The sequence below is a fragment of the Cebidichthys violaceus genome, unplaced genomic scaffold, assembly GCF_023349555.1.
Source record: "Cebidichthys violaceus isolate CVI_PGR_0920_01 unplaced genomic scaffold, fCebVio1.0.p SCAF_22, whole genome shotgun sequence".
In the NCBI taxonomy this organism is placed as follows: domain Eukaryota; kingdom Metazoa; phylum Chordata; class Actinopteri; order Perciformes; family Stichaeidae; genus Cebidichthys; species Cebidichthys violaceus.
This window is the reverse complement of record NW_027176395.1, coordinates 9,355,546-9,375,873: the sequence shown is the minus strand read 5'-3', so window position 1 is coordinate 9,375,873 and position 20,328 is coordinate 9,355,546. Positions and strand designations below refer to the sequence as shown.

The window sequence follows — 20,328 nt, the reverse complement described above, 5'->3', positions numbered from 1 at the left end:
ATGTCGTATGTGTACAGATTGTAAAGCCCTCTGAGGCAAATTTGTGATTTTGGGCAATACATTACATTACATTACAGTCATTTAGCAGACGCTTTTATCCAAAGCAACTTACAATAAGTGCATTCAACATAGGTATTCAAGAGAACTACTAGTCACCAGAAGTACATCTCCTTTTCCAAACAAGCATCTAAGAGCATGAAGCAGAGCATAACTCCAAAGTACAGTGCAGAAACAACCAAAAACAGTAAGTGCAAAAAAAAAAAAAAAGTAATACGAATACAATAAGTGCAACAAGCTAGTATGAATACAATAAGTGCTAGGTGGAAGGCTCAGGGTAGCACTAGCAATACAAAAGTAAATTGAATTGAATTCCTGTACGCGTTCATGACTGTCCTGTTCTACTTTAGTCAGTTCCTCCTAATGTTCTTTGATGATACTTTTTAGATTTCAAATAAAGGTTGAATACAAAGTGGCACACGAATTGTTGGACATTGTTCAAACTCCACAACCACCATTTGAAATGCAGGCTTTCTGTTAAAATTGTCTCCAAGCCCAAGCCAAGACAATCTTGATGACATCATTAGAGTCATACAGTCATCTGCAAATAATGCACATTCTCCGTCCAATCAGAATCCAGTTTTGAGACTACGATATCAATGCTATATAATTTTTGCAGAACACGGTACCACAACAGTAATGTTGAAGTCCCAGTGAAACAGAAGTTAGAGCGGCATACAGTAACCAGAGGGATTTGACCTCAGCCACATTGTTTTGGAGACGAAAACACAGTTAACCACTGATATCCAAAAACATATCTTTTCAGGTCTCCCTCCATATTGCTTTGTTAGCTACTACTAGCTAGAGGCCCTCTCATTTGATTGGATGATTTTTTGTAAAAGCAGGATGACTTATCTAAAATTTGAAAAGTCAGGGATTTGACGTATAAATACTCTGATACAGATGTTTTGACGTATATTTGACATATAACAAGACATAAATTAAAGCTGCGAGCAGCGATGAACGGGCCCTCGCATCCTCCCGCACGTCGGGGGTGCTGGCGGTACTCCAATTTACAGGGCTGAGAACGTCTGCGACAGTCAGACAACGCGTCTGAGTTCTATGTTTTTTTTTCTGCTTGGACCATGTGATGCAGGGAATGATGCTATGCAAATAGTCCACCGCTTCGTGTATCCGCTGTGTGGCGCTAGAGAACATGCGCAAACATGCATTATGTTGCTCTATATGAACTGTAAACCACATTGTGTAAAAGTCATGTAAATCGGATGCTGTTTGTCAGAGAACGCAGATTTCCTTTGGCCAGCAGGTGGCACTGTGAGTGTTAGTGAAAATTAACTTGTGGACATCTTCAGGCCATCAGTGTTACCAAGCATGGGAGGTTTGGGAGCGTTTGGAACAAGTCCGGCTGAGTTATATCAGCTTTTTTCATGGGGAATCACGTAAAGTAGCCGCCCACTACGGCTAAGCCATTCCGTCAAATGTAAAGCTTTTGATAACTTTTAATCACAATGGTCTTAAGACTGTACTGACCAAATTTGAAGTGGATCCGACAAAGTCCCTAGGAGGAGTTCGTTAAACTATAGAGACTAGAAATAGGCCAAAATCTATTGAAAAATGACACAAAAATTGAAATGGCTGACCTCCGGTATGGTTTAGAGCATGGTCCCAAGAGACTTTTTTTTTAAGTCTCTCTGAGATACATGTTCCTAACAAGTTTGTTACATGTACCTCAAACGTACCACTGGGGCTTCTCTTTTGAAATATTGTAGGGGGCGCTATGGAGACAATTTAAAACAGCCAAGCCAAAAACCCATATAAAATATGTCCTCCCATTACCTATGACACATGTATAAAGTTCCATGAGTTTTTGAGCATCCCAAGCCAGTGAACCATCAGCTTCCTTTTTCATTGCGAATGATGGGTTGCCACGGCAACATCGTTCAACAAAAACTCACAATATTCATGATGATGCATCATCAATGTCTTAAGGCTATCATTACCAAAAATGGCCGCCCCCGTCACGTCAAGGTTCTTCGATGAAAACTCTAGCTTTTCATCACAAAGGTCTTAAGAGCATCCTGACCAAATTTGAAGTTGATCGCTTAAATTCTGTAGGAGGAGTTTGTTCAAATACAAAAGGCTGAAAATGCGAAAAATCACAAAAAAACTGAAATTGAGTGAATTACTGTAGCGTCCCCAAGTAGTTGAATGAAATGAAAATTGCAGGGTATGTTCCACCACGCAATTTGGTGATTTTAGGACTAACGGTTGAGAAGTTATGTGTATTGAATTACAAGCCACGCTCCAAGAAGTTCATTGGTCCGTATCTTCTAAACGCTATAAGATATCAACAAGCTTTTGATAACTTTTTGTGATTTTCAATAATGAACCACAGCAAATTTGGTAGCAATCGGACCAAGCGTGTAGGAGGAGTTCTAAAAAATTTGTTTTTCACAAAATTCAAGATGGCGGAAATTGTTTCTAGGCGGAGCTTAGGGGTCTGAGAGGCTTTTTTTTTCGATCTAGCGGATGTGCACATGTGTTTCGAATTTCAAGTAAATTGGGCATACTGGCCGAGGGGCGTCGCCGATCCGACTTGTAGGGGGCACTAGAGAGCCATTTTTTTAAACCGAAATTTGCAACATATGTCAGATGGCTATTTTCACCAGACCTACCAAGTCTGCAAAATTTGGTGAGTTTTCGAGTATGGCAAATACTCCAAAAATGCGCCCATTTACCAAAAGTAAGAATCAGAAAAAAAACAAATAATAATACCCCATACAATTTCAATAGGGCCTTTGCTGGCCCGACATTGTCGGTGGCTCGGGCCCTAATGAACAATAAACACAGAGAGACACTGGATTATTACTGGGGAAGTGTATTTCTCATTTTACTGGGGCTTTAGCTGTTCTCAGAGAGCGAAACCTGGATCCCACTGAGGTGGGAGGCAGTGTGTGGTTGTGTGTGTATGAGTGGGCATTTGTGTGTATGAGTGGGCATTTGTGTGTGTGTGTGTGTGTGTGTGTGTGTGTGAGTGAGTGAGTGAGTGAGTGAGTGAGTGAGTGAGTGAGTGAGTGAGTGAGTGAGTGAGTGAGAGAGAGAGAGAGAGCACTGTGTGGGAAGTATGATGATGTTCAGCTCAGGGACTCCAGCGCTGTAATGCAGAGGGACCAGCTCTCCCTCTCTCATCATGTCTTATGCAACAGCCTCTGGGCCATTGTTTTAAAGCACTAGCTGCTCCTCCAGCTTTCGTGCAGAGGATCACAGCCACTCATCAGACAGCTCGTCCGTGAGTGTTGTACACAATGCAGACAACAAGCGGTGAACTTTAGCATTTTCAAGAGGAAGGGGAGAGAGTTCACAGGAAGAGCAGTTTAACTCATACTGCCTCTGTCCAACCCAATGTATCCTGGGTAAAACGTGATGTCTGCTGGCTATAAAGTGACACCCATATGTGTCATATGACCATGTTAAGAGAGGCTGCTGTCTTAAACTGGACAAATGGCTGAGGTTACATGGAAGAACCAATAGAAAGCTGAATGCAGAGCTACACTGAGATCATTTTGGTTTATTGTGAGTTATAAGTTGTTTTTTGTTTCTATTGCTTAATATATCTATTACTATCATAGTTCAACTGGGCACAAAACAGAAGTAGTCAGGTCAGTGTCATGTTATTACTAACACTAGGAATAATGGAAACACATGACCCATGTTGTGATAAACCAGAATTATTCATTTGGACGGATTCTGACTTTAAAATCTAGGGCATGTTCTCAATCCCAACTCCTCAAATACAGCCGCTTGGTCAGTGGCCCTAAGCTTCAAACTATGATGCTGCAGGTTCCCCTCTAAAGTCAGAGACACATGTCAGTTTCTGCTCATTACATGCATAGTGTCTTTTCAAAATAAACTTCCAACGTAGGTTTACTTAGTTTTAATTGGTAATTGGTTAGGTTTAGGAAAAGATCGTGGTTTAGGTTAAAATAACATAACTGGCGTCTGTTAACTACATGAGTTACGTTACGAAACTAGAAAAGTCAAATTAGAAGAGGTAAAAAGTAAAACAAGTCAACTTTGGCTTGGTTTCACACGGGACAACAACAGAAGCTCCTGGTAAAAGTCTGTATTTGTTTCACCTGTAATTCCAATTCAAACTAAAACACATACTTTCAAGGATCAGTTACGTTTGATTATCACCACACCAACCACAACACATCTTTTTTTGTCTTGTTGTGTTGTGTTCTCATTTATTTGGGAAGGTAGTTGTCAGAATGTTTTTAACAATTAAAAGAGGTCTATAAGTTACAGAAGGTTAAGAACCCCTGGCTTAGGAATCCCTCTAAATTCCAAATAATCAAATACTGGACCTGAACAGACAAAACAGCAAACTAACCTCTGACATTTATATGACAAGAAATATAACAAACATAATTTATTATTATTATTTTTAGCTTTTTTGTGTTGTCTCTGACTTCCAAGCCCAGGCAACAGGGCAACAGCTGCTCACCAGGTGTAATAAGACACACAGTTCACTGTAATCCACTTCTGAGCGTTGTTTTGGCCCACTTCATCAATCTTTTTTCATGTTTTAAACCTATTAGGATGAAGAAAACCTTTATCAACTACATCTTCCTGAGAAGCAGTGTTGAAGAAGACCACCAAAACCAAGTTATGACCAAGACAAGAGTTTATCGAGACCAAGACTTTGAGACCAAGTCATGACCAAGACCAGAGTGTATCAAGACCAAGAATTTGAGCCAGGACAAGATCCATTAAAGACCAGGCAAGTGCGAGTCCCACACTGCATGACACACTTACAGTATAGAACACACAAACCATAAGCCCTCCTCAAATTGATGTAGAAGATCCACAGAAAACAAACAAAGATTCTTCTTCATTCACCTCTTTTATTGCCACATGTTCTGTACATGTGTATCAAAATGCATTGCAGAAGAGAATTTTACAAGTGGGAATTTTCCTTTTTTTCTATGTAATGATCTGAGCAGTGACCACATACATTTGACAATGACCAGGCAGTTTGGTGATACCCCCACAGTTGTGATCTTGAAATAAAATCCAGAGTTGTCTTTGCCTGAGACCGAAACAACACCGAGCAAAAATGCAGACGTGTCTCAAGACCAACACCGTTCTCAACTACAATACAATAAGCATCACACTGATCTTCCTTCAGAAGTTTGGATATTTGAAGAGAACCTAAAGCCGTGTTTCCATAAATAAATTGTAACGCTTGCTTAAGGTGGACCTTGCTTTTGCTGAAAAACAATTGATACACTAAAAGGAATATGGCCAAAGATGATGCTGCTCTGTCTGTTGGATGTTGAAATAAGCAACTGTTTGCTAATGCGTTAGCCATATTAACTTTGCAACGTTGATTCATAAGTCGTATCGATGCTAATCTTATCCAGATCAGTGACTATCAGGCCTTGTATTTACTACTTCATCTCTGCATGCTGTTACATTATTCTTGTATTCTGTGCCAACATATACTATGATGTGATGGTCTGAATGTATCGGGAGATTTATAGTTCTTGCCTCTTACAGGCTTTGGGATGAACTGGGTTAGAGCTTTACAAAGCTTTCATTCACCACACTCATTAAATCAATTACTTCCACTTTAAAGAGCAATTATTGTTAGTCTGCCCCTCTAATCTCTGTAAAGCCGCTGTTTGGCAAACGTGAAGCACTCACAGTGTACTCCAGTTAAACAGTAGAGCAAGTCATGTATCTCAAAATTTGTTTTAATATATTTACTATTTAAAATGTTGGCCTGTATGTTTGTGTTCCAATGTTGCCTGCAATGTGTACAACAACCCTTTTGTACCAAAAGGTTTTAAATGATACTTCTGTCCTGGGGACTTTATGGTGCATTAAAAGTATTGTATTACTAAATAAACCAAAAAATGATTAAACTTTCGACTTACAACATATCCATTCCATATATTTGAAATTGGGGAAAAGCTCTGCATAAAAAACAAAAACTTCACTTAATGAAAACAAGAAAAAAAAGTATAGATAACTGCTTGGCAAGTTCTTTTTCTCTGAAAAAGGCTGTGAGATGTGGTTCAAGGCTTGCAGTTTAGAATATTTTAATCACTGTTGTGTGCTTTTACATTAAAAAAAGAAAGACCTCCCTGCTCAGCTGCAGTGATGTAACTTGCTTTTCTGGGTTCATTTGACTGTTTTTGGCTCTGATGTGTGTGGATAACATCATACCATCCAGCGGCTGCATACGGTGGAACACAATTTGATGCGTGAAAGCGTTTCACTGATCCTATCAACAACATCAGCAGTGAACATCAGGTTCTGGGTTTAGTCCATCAACTTGGGCTTCTTTCAACTGCAGTCATACAGGAATAACTCCAGTGGAGAGGCAGAGAGAACATAGACCAGAGTATGAAGGAGCCCATCACTGACCATCACCAACAACCTCATATGGGACCCCCCCCCCCCCCTCTCTGGGGATTGTCTAGTATTACTACTACTACTATTTAAAGCAGAACACACCACAAGAAAAAATGGACATCGAAAATAGACAAAACAGTTGTACAGAGGGTTGTACAGAAGGCATTTTTGAAAGCATGGGATTTTGGATAGAGGACAATTAAACAGGGACTGCAGTATAATTAGAGATTATTGAAGGGAGGGTCTAACTAAATATTATATTGTTGCATTGTGACAAATATAGGATCCAGTGTTTTGTGAGTATAGTATTTAGATTTAGATTATCCTTTGTTTTTCTCTCATGCCTCCACAGCCAACAAAGAATCAACAATCTGAGAAAGTCTTGAAGAAATGAAATAAATGGAGGCTATCAAAACATTTGTTTAAAAACTCTCACACAACTCGTTCAGTATATTCCAAGTCTCTTTTATCCGGGCATAGGCTCACTACTTCCAAAACACATGCATCTTCACCAAAAACTCACTACTCAAAGTTTACAAACACATGTTTGTATGTAATTTTGCTGTTGGTAAATGCTGCCCCTGTTAACGTCAATTCATTAAGACTTTTCTAATTTTTTGATTCTCCGTTCACCGTGGAGGGATCAGAAAACAACTAAGTTTTCTTCAAGAATTCAAGGTAACCCATGGTGAGTAACTGATATACAAATGGTCATTTTGGGGGTCAAGTATTCCTTTAAGTTGCTGATAGAGTATGCTACCTTAAGTTTGCCAAATTAATGTAATGTAATAACCATGATACTAAACCCATACACAAAGCCAAGTCCATAATTTGTCAAATACAAAGAAAGACTAAAAACAAAATGTGAGTCATGCCTCTAAAAGCTTATGCAGTCAAACATTGATATGCGATGCATGTAATGAGAGTTTCTCTGAATTCCTGGATGGCTGCAGAGGAGCTGTATGATGGACAGCAGTTAATCAGCTGTGTGATGGACTGCTGTCCAGGCTGCTCCTCCTCTCCCAGACCCAAAGACATTAACTTAAATGATCCATTATAATGGTTGACCATCGGGCTATTTTTCATTCATTTCAGCTCTAAAAAGAATGTTTTCTGTTCATACTAGAGAAACCAGAAGTTCCTTTTTTTCTTCGGCTACATGTCAAGTCTTTATGTGAGAAAGGCTCACAGAAGTCACACATATATTCTGACATTTGCACTGATATCAATTCAGGTGTCCTTGCTTTGTTGTGGTAAATTATTTTTCTTAAATCTTGGTGACGTGTTTTTGGATTTCAGGATGATTTCTGATTGATTTCTATGTCGAATCTCTTTTGCTTCGTTGTGTTTTATTTTCCCCCTTACATTTTGGGACCATGATGAAAATAAAGTGTTTTCACTTTAACAGGTTATGATTTTTTTTTCCTTTGTCTGATTATCCACAAATAAAATCAATCAATCATACTCAAAGTGTGTAAGCTTGTAGTGGTGCTGCCAAGTGAACTGTAGGCTACTATTGTTGTTAACCAGCACTGGGACAGAGAGCCCTTCAGGGACCAGGAACACCGTCGAGGCTCCGTGCTGTGCTCTTTAACACAACGTACTCTTCATGAATGAAATACCTCCTCACAACACTGCAGGCGGTTACGTTGTGTGTAAAGCCATATGGAACCACAACATAAAGTTTGGGCTGCTCCGCAGAGTGAAAAAGCACCCAAACACCGTCCCAAGTAAGTTCCCCAAAACCCGAGAGCTGGCAGCGTGTAGCTCCGCGCAGTTTGCCCCAAGGACTGTGAGTGTGTGGCCGGGGCGACCCGCCGCGCTCCAGCAGCTCACCGTGTTATTAAAGCGGCTGTAACATATCACCGGAGCCGGTCGGGACGCTTCCTACCTTGCAGATTCTGCACTCGGATGTCGCTGATCTGCCCGATGAATTCCTCACGCTCGAACCAGTCCTCCCACTCGTGTCCAGCCATCTGGAGCCGCGGAGAGTTGCTGCGGGGACCCTGGGCAGGAGCACTAAAGAGAGGAGGAGGAGAAGGTGCTGCTGCTGCAGCGGGCTGTCTATTGTCCGGCCGTCTGACCGAGAGCCATGCGAGCCCGGGGAGCTGACAGAGGCTTAGGGTCTCACTGTGTCACTCACTGGCTGGACATCGCTGGTGTTCACTGCGGGTTTTCTCTCCGTCACATCGCAAGGGTGGCGGCGCGATGGAGCTCCGTGAAAAGCCCGAGGGGAGGAGCGAAGAACATGGCAGGAAGGAGCCGCAGCACCTGGTTGGTATTTCCGAGGTGGGATGGCGCTGATCCAGTGCCCGCCCCCACCTCTCTCTCTCTCTCTCTCTCTCTCTCTCTCTCTCTCTCTCTCTCTCTCTCTCTCTCTCTCTCTCTCTCTCTCTCTCGCTCTCTCTCTCAGTCTTTCTCCCTCTCCACAATTGAATTCAAAGGGGCGTTCATGGAAACATCCATTTTCAAAGCCAAAGCAAGTGTCGAAAGCAAAAAGCGTGTACAATAAGTAAAGATCTAGTGTGTGAACAGAGATGAGTAGCACTACAACATTGTAACAAGATATATCAATACAATAAGTAAAGTTTAAGTAAAAAATGAAAAACATTTTTTTGATTAGGCTCTTAAAGGGCCGGTGTGTAGCAAAAAATGGGGATCTATTAGCAGAAATGGAATATAATATTCATAACTATGTTTTCGTTAGTGTACAATCACCTGAAAACTAAGAGTCATTGGGTTTTCATTAGCTACGAATTAGCCCCTCATATCTGCATAGGGATCAGGTCTTCTTCACGACAGTCTCTGAACGTCTATTGGTCTGACTATAGATGAGCCTCTGGGAGCAAGGTGCCATATTTCTGGGGTTCCAGTGTAGCCAGTGGATATCCGGCCCGAAACTTCCTTTTCCGCACACTGCTTGTTGTTTACAGTCTAATTAAGAACTTGAGATGCTAGACAGGAGTTAAGAGAGACGTGTACGATGAGATTGTTTCATGAGTAGCCAGTTTACAAGCTAATTTTAGACCAATAAAAAGCTAAACCATCGTGCATTTCAATCAATGCATTTCGCCTCTTTTGCCCACCACACAGATTTGTTACCTGCATCTATTCAAAGCCTGCACATGATTGGTCAATACTCAGACTGCAAACTGAAACCATAATGCTTCTGATGCTACAAACTTGTCCCATTGCCTACAGGTTCTAAATTCCTATGCAGATATCTGTTTATAGAGATTATCTTCACAGAGTCCACTGTGTTTCTACGGTAGCCCAGAACGGCCAAACTAGACACTAGCTCCAGAGAGAGAGACTTTCATGTTTTTACGTTACCTAAAGGCCACTGTAGTTCTTATTCATTTTGACCGCTGAAAATAGTCCCCAACAAATTAACTATATTCTCCTGTTTGAGTAACTTTTGATAAAAACTACAGTGACCAGCTGCTTTAGGAATTTGCCTTTTTACATTTTTAATGAAACTATATATCTACATCTCCAGTAGGAACCAAAGGGCTTGAGAGTGCCACAGACAGGATGGGAAGTCAGACAGTATTTAGATGGACTAATGCAACAAATTGTTGATAAGAAAAATATAGAATAATGCACTTTTTTTGTTGAATATGTTGCTTAACACTGATATGTCACTGTCACATCCTGTGACTTTGTGTTGTTAGAGGTCATTCCTGATTACAGTAATAACCAAGTTGAACCAAGTCAGTTTAAAGTCCAAACAGAACATGATTGAAGCCTTTCTGGATCATAAATGTCTTCAGTTTCACAACTATAGTCCAGTGAAAACCTGATTCTTTGATTACTACACATGAACTATCATAATGTACACTTATACAGATACTACATCTATAACAAGCCCCTTTAATAAGCCTTTAACTGCCACCAATAACACAGTGTTATTCTATAAAACCTGCATGAAATCTGCCTCAGAGCTAAATGTAAACTCAGTTAATGTCATATCTCTCTGCACACTTGTAATTTTCCATGGCATAAAAATGTAAAACCACCAGCACAAAATGTAAGCTGTCAGTCTTTCCATGTCAAAACAAAATTGAAGGTTAGGAGGAAGTCCTAATACTTGTGTTACAAGACAAAACATATTTCTGTTCTGTGCTTTACTAGTATAACAAGAACGCTGAAGCACGTGCAAGCTGGATTACATGAAAACAAGTCATTATCTTCTGCGGAGCTCTGGCTCAGTATTTATTCTGATTTCATTTGTGCATAAAACAGCAGCAGAACGAGGCTTCAAAGTGAACAAATAATGTTTCCCTTTCCTGTGCTGCAGTCATTAAGTCCAGGACAAAGCTGCATCTGGTCTCTGTCACCCCACGGGAAATGAGGCTCATAATAGTGAAGCATGTTTATGCACTTCAGACGGACATGTTCGAGTTAACAGTGGAGCAACAAGGACTGACAGGTGTGGGAGACAGACACTGAAGTGAAAAAGTCCTCATTGGCATATTTTTTGGTGATATGAAACCAGGTTAGGTTTCCCCCATATTAACAGCGTAGGTCACGGCTGAACAGTTATTCATTATATTAATATGTGTGAGCTATACAGTATCCCTTCATCAAGATTACATTGTTCAGATTTTAGGCAGCAAAGCTTAAAGGTCGACTCCGTCTGCATTCTTTCCCGGGTTTTTCAAATGTAAACCGTTCGCAAAGAACAGTGACGTAGGTTACCAAAGTGAGCTAATCTATAAGGTGATAAATAACGCTCGCACTAGCTGAGTCAACATTTAACTGGGCTAAGTTTGGAAATTTTGGAAATCTTTTTGAAGTGGGGTTGTATGTATACTCCTGTGTTCTGTGAGTTGAAATGATTGTTTTTGTCAATGGATCCTTCGTACACAACCCTCAGCAAATTATTTTTTACAAACACCGAATGAGACTTCAGTAACGCCACTTCCGTATTACTGAATTATATTAACCCAAACAACATTCTTTTCCTAATTATAACTAAGTAGTTTTGTTGACTAAACCTAACTAAGTTGTTTTCTGTGAAGACAGAAGTTTATTTTGAAAATACATGTAAACGAGAGGAAATTCACACGTGTTGCTGGCTTTTGTAGGAAAATGTGCGAGAAATAAGGAGCAAGCTTTTCATAAGATATCGTACGAACCGTTGTATGAGGATAGGTTGATACCAAACTAAGCTAAGCTAACTACGTCCTGACTCCAGCTCTGTATTCAACACAGATGAGACCAATATCCACCTTCTGATCGCACTCTCAGAGAGGAAGCAGATAAGCATATTTTACAAAATATAAATTACTAAAACTATTTCTGGGAAGGTTCACAAAAAAGGCTATTGAAAGTAAAGTAGAGTTCAGCTACATTTAAAACAGATAATGTGTATTGTTCACCACGAACATAAGATAATAAAAGGAGACCGCGAAGAACTCTTTACCCGACCAGCCTCAACTCTCACCCACATGGAGAAACCCACACAAGCTAATACACAAACGGGGATTCCTATAAATAAATACAGATGAGAGAGAGGCAGATTTTATGAGCAGGGCTCATTTGCATGCTGACCCACATTAACTGCAGTGTGACAGATAGGAGGTTATTTCTCCCTCTCGGATGCGGAGTCAGTGCACCCCTGCCCACACACAACACAGCAGAGGCAGATGTTACATAACTATTTCAGAGAGCAAAGTGATCATCTTCCCACTGACAAAAAAACCAAAGCCACTGCAGTGAATCAACCTTACAGTGGATCCTAATCTTTGGTGAGCTGAATTCAGAGGCCCGCCAGCAGGTATCATCTGGAGTAATCGGTTTAAAGGCCATCTGGCACATTTCACTGCACCCGGCTGTTCAACAAATAATCAAATCACACGGCGGTACTTCCACCGGAACAATGCATTTCTTACGATTTAATGTTTTACAACAAGCAACATAACTCATCAGGTCACAGTGTAAAATGGCTCTGCATGCTGCTTCACTGCTGCCGCCTCTCTGATGTGGCTCAATCTGTATATCTGTATACATATTATATATGTACAGTACTTGTGGTGGGTTCATTGACCATGTTGTTGTGTGTGGCTTTTCTGTAAGTGCATTGGCCTTGTAATTGCTGGTGGGGAAAGCAGATAATGCCACAGATGAGAGGAGGCCGTTTGGTCTTGTTATACGGGTCACAAGACTAAGGAAGCTGCAATGTACAATAATAAGAGTGGTAGCTTTAGGAAGTTCTCAGCTAGGAGGTTTTAATGCGGATTCTCACAACGAAAACAATTGGGACACATTTAGTAAGTGTGTTCTCATTGTTTTAATTGGCAAAAAGCTGTTCTTTCACAACAAGAATATAAAACTTAACTAAAAACTCTGGGATGTTTGTAAATATCCCCACTGTGGGACTAATAAAGGATAATCTTATTCAGCTTGAAGAGAAGCGATAGCTGCTTTTAAGTTCAAGTCTTTCCATCACAAATACAGAAATGTCATTTCCAAAGGTATGTATCTCAAATACAGAAATGACGGGAGCGATATCCATGAGAGCATTCCCATTTTGTTAGTATCTTTATATTGCTTGTTCATATTACACTTCTTTTATTTATTTATTTATTTATTTATTTTTAAGTTGCTGTTTCACTCAACAAAAACTCACAACAAAATGATGACAAAAATAAAAATAGACATGAAAGTAAAATGGGGGTCACCATACACTCTTTTCAACCTTTGATCCGTACTTTTCGGACCAGCTGAGAACACTACCCATCTTTTCTCTTATATATTGTCCATTTTCCACAGCGTTGATCAAGGATCCCTGCTTTAATCCTTAGGTAAAGAGTACATTTTTCCATTTCCTCTACTATGTCCAGCCACTGTCCAGGACTTGGAGGTTCACTTTTCAACCAGCTCCTTGTGATGGCCTTTTTACTTGCGAGTATCAGGATTTCAAAGAGGTAGATGTCCTTTTTTTGGATTATGTCGCAATCCGGGGGTCCCTGGGAATCTTGTAGCATAAAATCTCCTCCAGAATCTGAATAACCCTGTCCCAGAATGTTTGTATTTTTATACATGACCAGAAAATGTGTGAGTGATAGGCATTCATCTGCCCACACTGTCTCCAGCATGGCTGCTCTTTACACAATTGTTTATGTTTCATATGTGGTGTAATAAAAAAGTGTTCTTCCAACCGAATTCCCTCCATCTTTTAGAGCTAGTAGAAGTTTGTTGCGTTCTACACATGGAATGCCAATCACTCTTCGACAGTTTAATGTTCATATCTACTTCCCATTTCAGTTTTACATATAGTGTGTTTCTTCCGTTTCGTTTTTGTAAACTCCTGTATAGTTTGGAATCCAACTTTGAGGAGGTTTGTTTGCACTTGTCAACACTTCAATCACTTCATTACCTTCTGCTGGAATTCCTTTTTTAATTTCTGTATCATAGAAATGTCTTAGCTGTAAATATCTGAACAGGTGCCCATTTTCTAAATTAAATTGTCCTAACTTAAATAACTTAAAAAGTTATTTATTTTTTTATGTTTTTCCCTCTATGAGTGTACATACCGCTGTTATTCCTTTTTCTCTCCACCGTACAAATGTATTATCTATCTCTCCCGGTCTAAACCTGGGAGTCTGAGAAGGCCAAATCAGAAGTTTGCTGTCTCCTTCCAATTTGTATTTTTTCTCATTCCAAATTTTCAGTGATTCTTCTAATATGGAATTTTCTCCCTTTTGGTCTGTATATTCTTTTCCACCTAGCCTGGACTGAGGTTGAGATTGACCCAGATTTAGCTCAATGTGTTTCCATCCAGCTTGATACTCCGGGGAGCACCAATAAACAATGTATCTCAATTGAGTCGTGTAATAGTATTCTCTGAGATTTGGAAGTGCTAGGCCTCCGTTTTCTTGTCAATTTGGAGTGTCTTAAATTTGACCCTTGGCCTTGCCCCTGCCAGGGATTAACCAGGATATCTGTTTGTCCCATGCTGTAAACTGAGATTCTGGGATTCTGACTGGTAGTGATCAGAAGAGGTACAGCAACCTTGGCAACATATTCATTTTCACCACCTCAATTCTTGAACTAAAATCCAATACTAGTGTAAATAACCCCATGGAAGGTTTATTGTTTTGGGTTGATTGTTTTGTATTTGTCTTATTGCCTAGATGATACTGTATTGTTAGAATAATGTATAGACGTTTTATGCTACTTTATCTGTAATAGATAAATAATACTTTTATTTTGAAAAGGTTAAAAGGAAGCGCATACTTGTTTTATGCTTGAATGTGAGCTTGACGGTACGGCTACAGATCCTGTTACGCGGATGCGCGTTTTATACAGCTAAAAGTGTTATAGTTTAATGGACTCGTATGAGGCTAAAGCTCTTACGGTGGTGACTGTTTAAGGAATATATTTTGACCCAACGGAAAACAATAAAGGAGTAATTTCACCAGCAGTAAGTTTCACGCCACTTCATATACGGGGATCCGTTACAGTAAGAGCTTTTACGGAAGAAATGGATAAGGGCGGAGGTGAATTAAAGACGCGGGAAAAGTAGCAAAAGACGGGAGGAAGTCTAACGAAAATGGAGGGAAACGGCGCTGCTCTGCGCAGCAAGGATAAAGAGCAACAGATCGAAATCCTTCGAAAGGTAATTCATGAATACAAGGAAATGCTAGAAAAGGAAACAGAACAAGGTGCTGTTAGACAAGAACTAAAGGAGTCTTTGCAAAACAATCAGAAGATTCTTGCTGGACTTTTAAGTGATGAAGATGATGATACAGATTTAGCGTTTAGACGTCCTGGCCGGGCGCGAGTTCCCACTGAAAAGATGCTAGCATATCGTAAAGAACAGCAGAGCAAACGGGCAAGGATACTTGTTTTTATGAACAGTGGAAAGCCCAAGCTCGTCAGACACGACAAGAGATAAAATCTGAGCTAACGGAAAGTCACTTGGCATCCCTCGCATACAATTTGGAAATAAGGAAAATGGATATCATGAAAGTGTATGATGAACTGAGAGGGTACGGCCCGCCCGATACTGAGCTAAGGCGTAAAGTTGATGCTTGTGCAGCAGTAACGAGTGACATTATCAAAATCTTGAACGAGAGACTGACTGGTGTAAATGGAGATTATGATGCAGAACATGAAGGACGGCGCTTGCGTGAGCTACTTGAGCCCGACTATGCCCGGTCCATTTATGGCTCCTCTGCTTCAGCACTGACTGGCAGTCATCGCTCCATGCACTCAGGTGTTGCAGCCAAGCGAGCAGAAGCAACGGCGGAGTTAGCTGCAAAGGAGGCTGAATATAAGATGCTAACGGAGGAAAAGAGACAAAAGGAAAAAATCCGAGCTTTAGAGGAAGAACACAGGAGGGAATTAGAAAAACACAAGGCTGAATTAGAACGATTACAAGCTGAAAAAGACTTGAAAGCTGCCCAAGCCAGACTTGAAGCATATGACAGAGAAGTGAGAGAGGAGTCTGATGCCCAGTCCTTTAACTCATTTCAGGAGCCTGTACGCTCTTTTCCCCCTGCAACACCGCACCCTCACACAGTTGTTACTCCATCTCCTCCTATTGATGTATCCTGCCTAGCACAACTGCCAGAGTGGCTAGCCTCACGATGGAACCGGCAAGTGACACTGCGTCTCACGGAGGGAAAGGATTTCCCTAGCTTCAAGGACTTTGCCAAGTTCATGTCCGTGGAGGCCGAAACCGCCTGCAATCCAGTCACCTCTTTCCTCGCTCTCCATTCAGCTGAATCCAGTCAAGACAAGTGGAGCACAAGGGAAAGCAAAAGAAACAAAGCCAGCGCTTTCAACACACAAACAGTGGTGGAAAATAATAAGCAAACATCAACAAAGGAAAAGGTCAAGGCCCCTTGCATGCTATGCCAGGATATCGGTCATCAGCTTTGCAAATGTCCAGACTTCATGAAAAGAAAACTGGAATACAGGAGGACGTACGTCAAAGATAACAGACTGTGCTACGGATGTCTAAAACCCGGTCACAACGCAAAGGAGTGTCGGCATCGCCACACGTGTGACTCATGCAAAAGACGACATCCCACATGTCTTCATGACGATGGCTACGGAAAAGGTGAAAACAAAGAATGGGCAAAAAGGGAAAATTCCGCGCAACGCAGTGAAACAGAATTAACATCTGCTCTATCCCTCAATGTCACCAGTCAAGGTCAGTCAGAAAACACCTCCATGATCGTGCCAGTGTGGGTGTCGAGCAACAATAATCCTTTCAGACAAAAACTTGTGTATGCCCTGCTGGATACACAAAGTGACACGACATTCATTGAACAAGATGCAAGTAACGAACTGCAGCTGACTACTTGCCCAGTTAAACTGAAGCTCACTACGATGATGGGCGAAAATATGGTCTTTAAAAGTGAACGGGCATCTGGTCTGCGTGTGAGAGGGTTCAATTCCACTGTTCACATCAAACTGCCTCCTACATACACGAAAGACTGCATACCTGCGAACAGACAACATATACCAACGCACAAAACGGCCAAAGGATGGTGCCATCTCACAGAAATTGCAGACCAAATACCGCCTCTTCTTAACTGCGATGTGGGGTTACTGATAGGCTACAATTGTCCAGGAGCTCTCGTACCCAGACGTGTCATAACAGGAAAGGATGATGAACCATTTGCCATTCTTACAGACTTAGGGTGGAGTATTGTCGGCTGTTCAGCACCTCACTCTGATGCGCAATTGTCAAACAGTCACTGTCACAGAGTAACTGTGAAGGAGCTGCCCGCAGTAACTCCAATGGATGCAATAAGAATTCTCGAGACTGATTTCAGAGACACTCAAGGAGATGACAAAACAGTCTCTCAAGAAGATTTGATTTTTCTTGACAAATTAAAGGAAAGCATAAAGACAAATGGACATGGACATTATGAGATGCCCCTCCCCTTCAGAGAGAGGCCATGTTTACCTGATAACAAGCAGCTTGCTGCTGTGAGGCTCAGTCACCTGAAAAGGAAGTTCATTGCAAATGAAAGTTACAAGAACGACTACACTAACTACATGAAGGACATCATTGAAAGAGGTGACGCCGAGGAGGTATGTGTTGGAGGCACTTTTGGAGAAAAATGGTACATACCTCACCATGGTGTTTATCACCCCAAAAAGCCTGGAAAGCTGAGAGTAGTTTACGACTGCTCGGCAAAGTACAAGGGAAGTAGCCTCAATGAACACCTTCTCCCAGGCCCAGACATGATAAACAGCCTGACTGGTGTTCTCATTCGTTTCCGACAGCATCACATTGCTCTGATGTGTGACATAGAAAAAATGTTCCATCAGTTCCATGTCTCAGAAAATGACCGTGACTACCTGCGCTTCTTATGGTGGAAGAACGGCGACCTAAGCACACCTCCCCATGAATACAGGATGAAGGTCCATCTCTTCGGAGCCGTATCTTCACCAGGGTGTGCAAATTATGGATTAAAGCAGCTCGCCAAAGAACACAGTCACTCACACCCTTTAGGGTCACAGTTCATAGCCAGAGACTTTTATGTAGATGATGGCATCATTAGTGTCGAGTCTGCTGAAAAGGCCATTCAAATAGCAAAGGAGGCACGTGACCTGTGTGCAAACAGAGGTTTACGGCTTCACAAATTTGTGTCCAACAACTGTGCTGTTCTCCAGAGCATCCCCTCAACAGAACACGCCACAGACATCAAAGCAAAGGATCTCAGATTCAATGACCCAGCCTTAGAGAGAGCATTGGGAATATACTGGAACATCGAGAGGGACTGTTTCACATTCAAGGTCTCACCAAAGAACCAGCCCGCAACACGGCGCGGCATCCTGTCATCTGTCGCCTCCATATATGACCCACTGGGCTTCATAGCTCCTTACCTCCTCAACGGAAAGAATATTCTCCAGGACATGTGCCATCAAGGAACGGGATGGGATGACCCAATTCCAGAGCGATTGAAGCCATGTTGGGAGAAATGGCAAGATGACTTTGTTAAGCTGGAAAGGATACAGGTAGCTCGCTGCTACCAGCCAGCTGGCTTTGGAAAGGTGATAAAAACAGAATTGCATCACTTCTCAGATGCCAGCACCACGGGCTACGGCCAATGCACATACCTGAGACTGAAGAATGAAAGAGGAGACATTCACTGTGTTCTTCTCATGGGAAAAGCGCGCGTCTCGCCGCTGAAGGTCACAACTATACCAAGGTTAGAACTTGCCGCAGCAGTTGTCTCAGTCACAGTGAGCAACATGCTCAAAGAAGAATTAGGCTACTGTAATGTCGAAGAATTCTTTTTGACAGATTCAAAGGTTGTCTTAGGCTACATTAATAATGATGCTCGCCGCTTTCACACCTTTGTAGCAAATAGAGTGCAGAAAATCCATCATGCCTCAGACCCCAAGCAATGGTTCTATGTACCAACTGATAAAAACCCAGCAGACTACGCATCAAGGGGGAAAACAGTAGACAAGTTGCTTTCTTCTGATTGGTTCACTGGCCCCAGCTTTCTGTGGCAAAAGGAGATAGAAATGCCAACGGAGGTGCCTTCAGAGCTACCTGTCGGTGACCCAGAAGTTAGAAAGGCTCAGACATTCCAGACAAAGACCTCAGAACAAGTTGACCTTGTAGGCAGACTGAAAAGATTTTCATGCTGGTTTCGGGCCATCAAGGCAGTGGCTCGTCTCTTACGGCGTGCTAGAAAGGTCAAGTCATGTGACCTCTCAACAGTTAGTGAAAGACAAAGTGCAGAGCGACTCATCATCAAGAACATACAAAGCCAAACATACGGAAAAGAGATAAAGCTCCTAAGTAAAGGACATCAGCTTCCAAGAAACAACAAGCTGTATCACCTTGATGCTTTCCTGGATGCAGAGGGTGTGCTCAAGGTGGGAGGTAGGCTCAGCCGCTCATCTTACCCTGACGCATTCAAACACCCAACAGTCATTCCTCAGGGACATCACGTAACAAATCTGATCATCGCCCACCATCATGAAACGGTGAAACATCAGGGCAAAGGCTTCACCATCAATGAAATTAGGCCCAACGGCTATTGGATCTGTGGACTGAGCAGAGCAGTCGCAACCTACGTCCGTCACTGTGTGACGTGTCGAAGGCTGAGAAGGCCAGTTGAAAGCCAAAGGATGAGTGACTTGCCTGTTGAACGAACAGAACCCACCCCACCGTTCACTTACTGTGGGATGGACTGTTTTGGTCCTTTTTGGACAAAACAAGGGAGAAAACAAGAAAAACGGTATGGGTTGCTCTTTACCTGCTTCTGCTCTAGAGCCATTCATATTGAAATGTTAGAGGACTTGTCCACAGACACATTCATTAATGGACTGAGATGCTTTATTGCTTTAAGAGGTGCTGTGCGACAAATTAAATGTGACCAAGGCACTAACTTCATGGGTGCAAAAAATTAACTGAATGCCGCACTGCAAGAATTGGACATGAATAGACTGAATATATTTCTCACAGAAAAGCAGTGTGACTTTGTAATGAATGCACCTCATGCCAGCCATTCAGGGGGGGTCTGGGAACGACAAATAAGAACTGTCAGAAGTGTTCTCAACGCCACTCTGCTACTCTCCCCTGGTGGGCTTAATGATATGTCATTGCGCACCTTCTTTTATGAAACCATGGCTATTGTGAACAACCGTCCACTCACAGTTGATGTTTTGAACAGCCCCAATGGTTTGGAGCCACTTACTCCTAACCACCTGATCACAATGAAATCCACCACAGCCTTGCCACCACCTGGTAAATTTGAAAGAGAGGATCTTTATGGTCGAAAGAGGTGGCGTCAGGTGCAGTACTTGACAGAACAGTTTTGGAGTAGATGGAAAAAAAGAGTACCTCCATAACATCACAACAAGACGGTGCTGGCATAGCACTAAAAGGAACCTGCAGGT

General features: G+C 41.7%; 1 protein-coding gene across 1 annotated transcript in view; it reads right to left on the bottom strand.

Annotated features, from left to right (window-relative positions):
* Positions 1 to 8,702, bottom strand: part of clmna (calmin a) — a 60,622-nt gene extending 51,920 nt beyond the window's left edge. Inside the window, exon 1 of the mRNA XM_068717795.1 lies at positions 8,333 to 8,702. Within this exon, the coding sequence (XP_068573896.1) occupies positions 8,333 to 8,417 (85 nt within the window). The 5' untranslated portion in view covers positions 8,418 to 8,702. The remainder of the gene's footprint in view (positions 1 to 8,332) is intronic.
* Between the last annotated feature and the right edge of the window lie 11,626 nt (positions 8,703 to 20,328).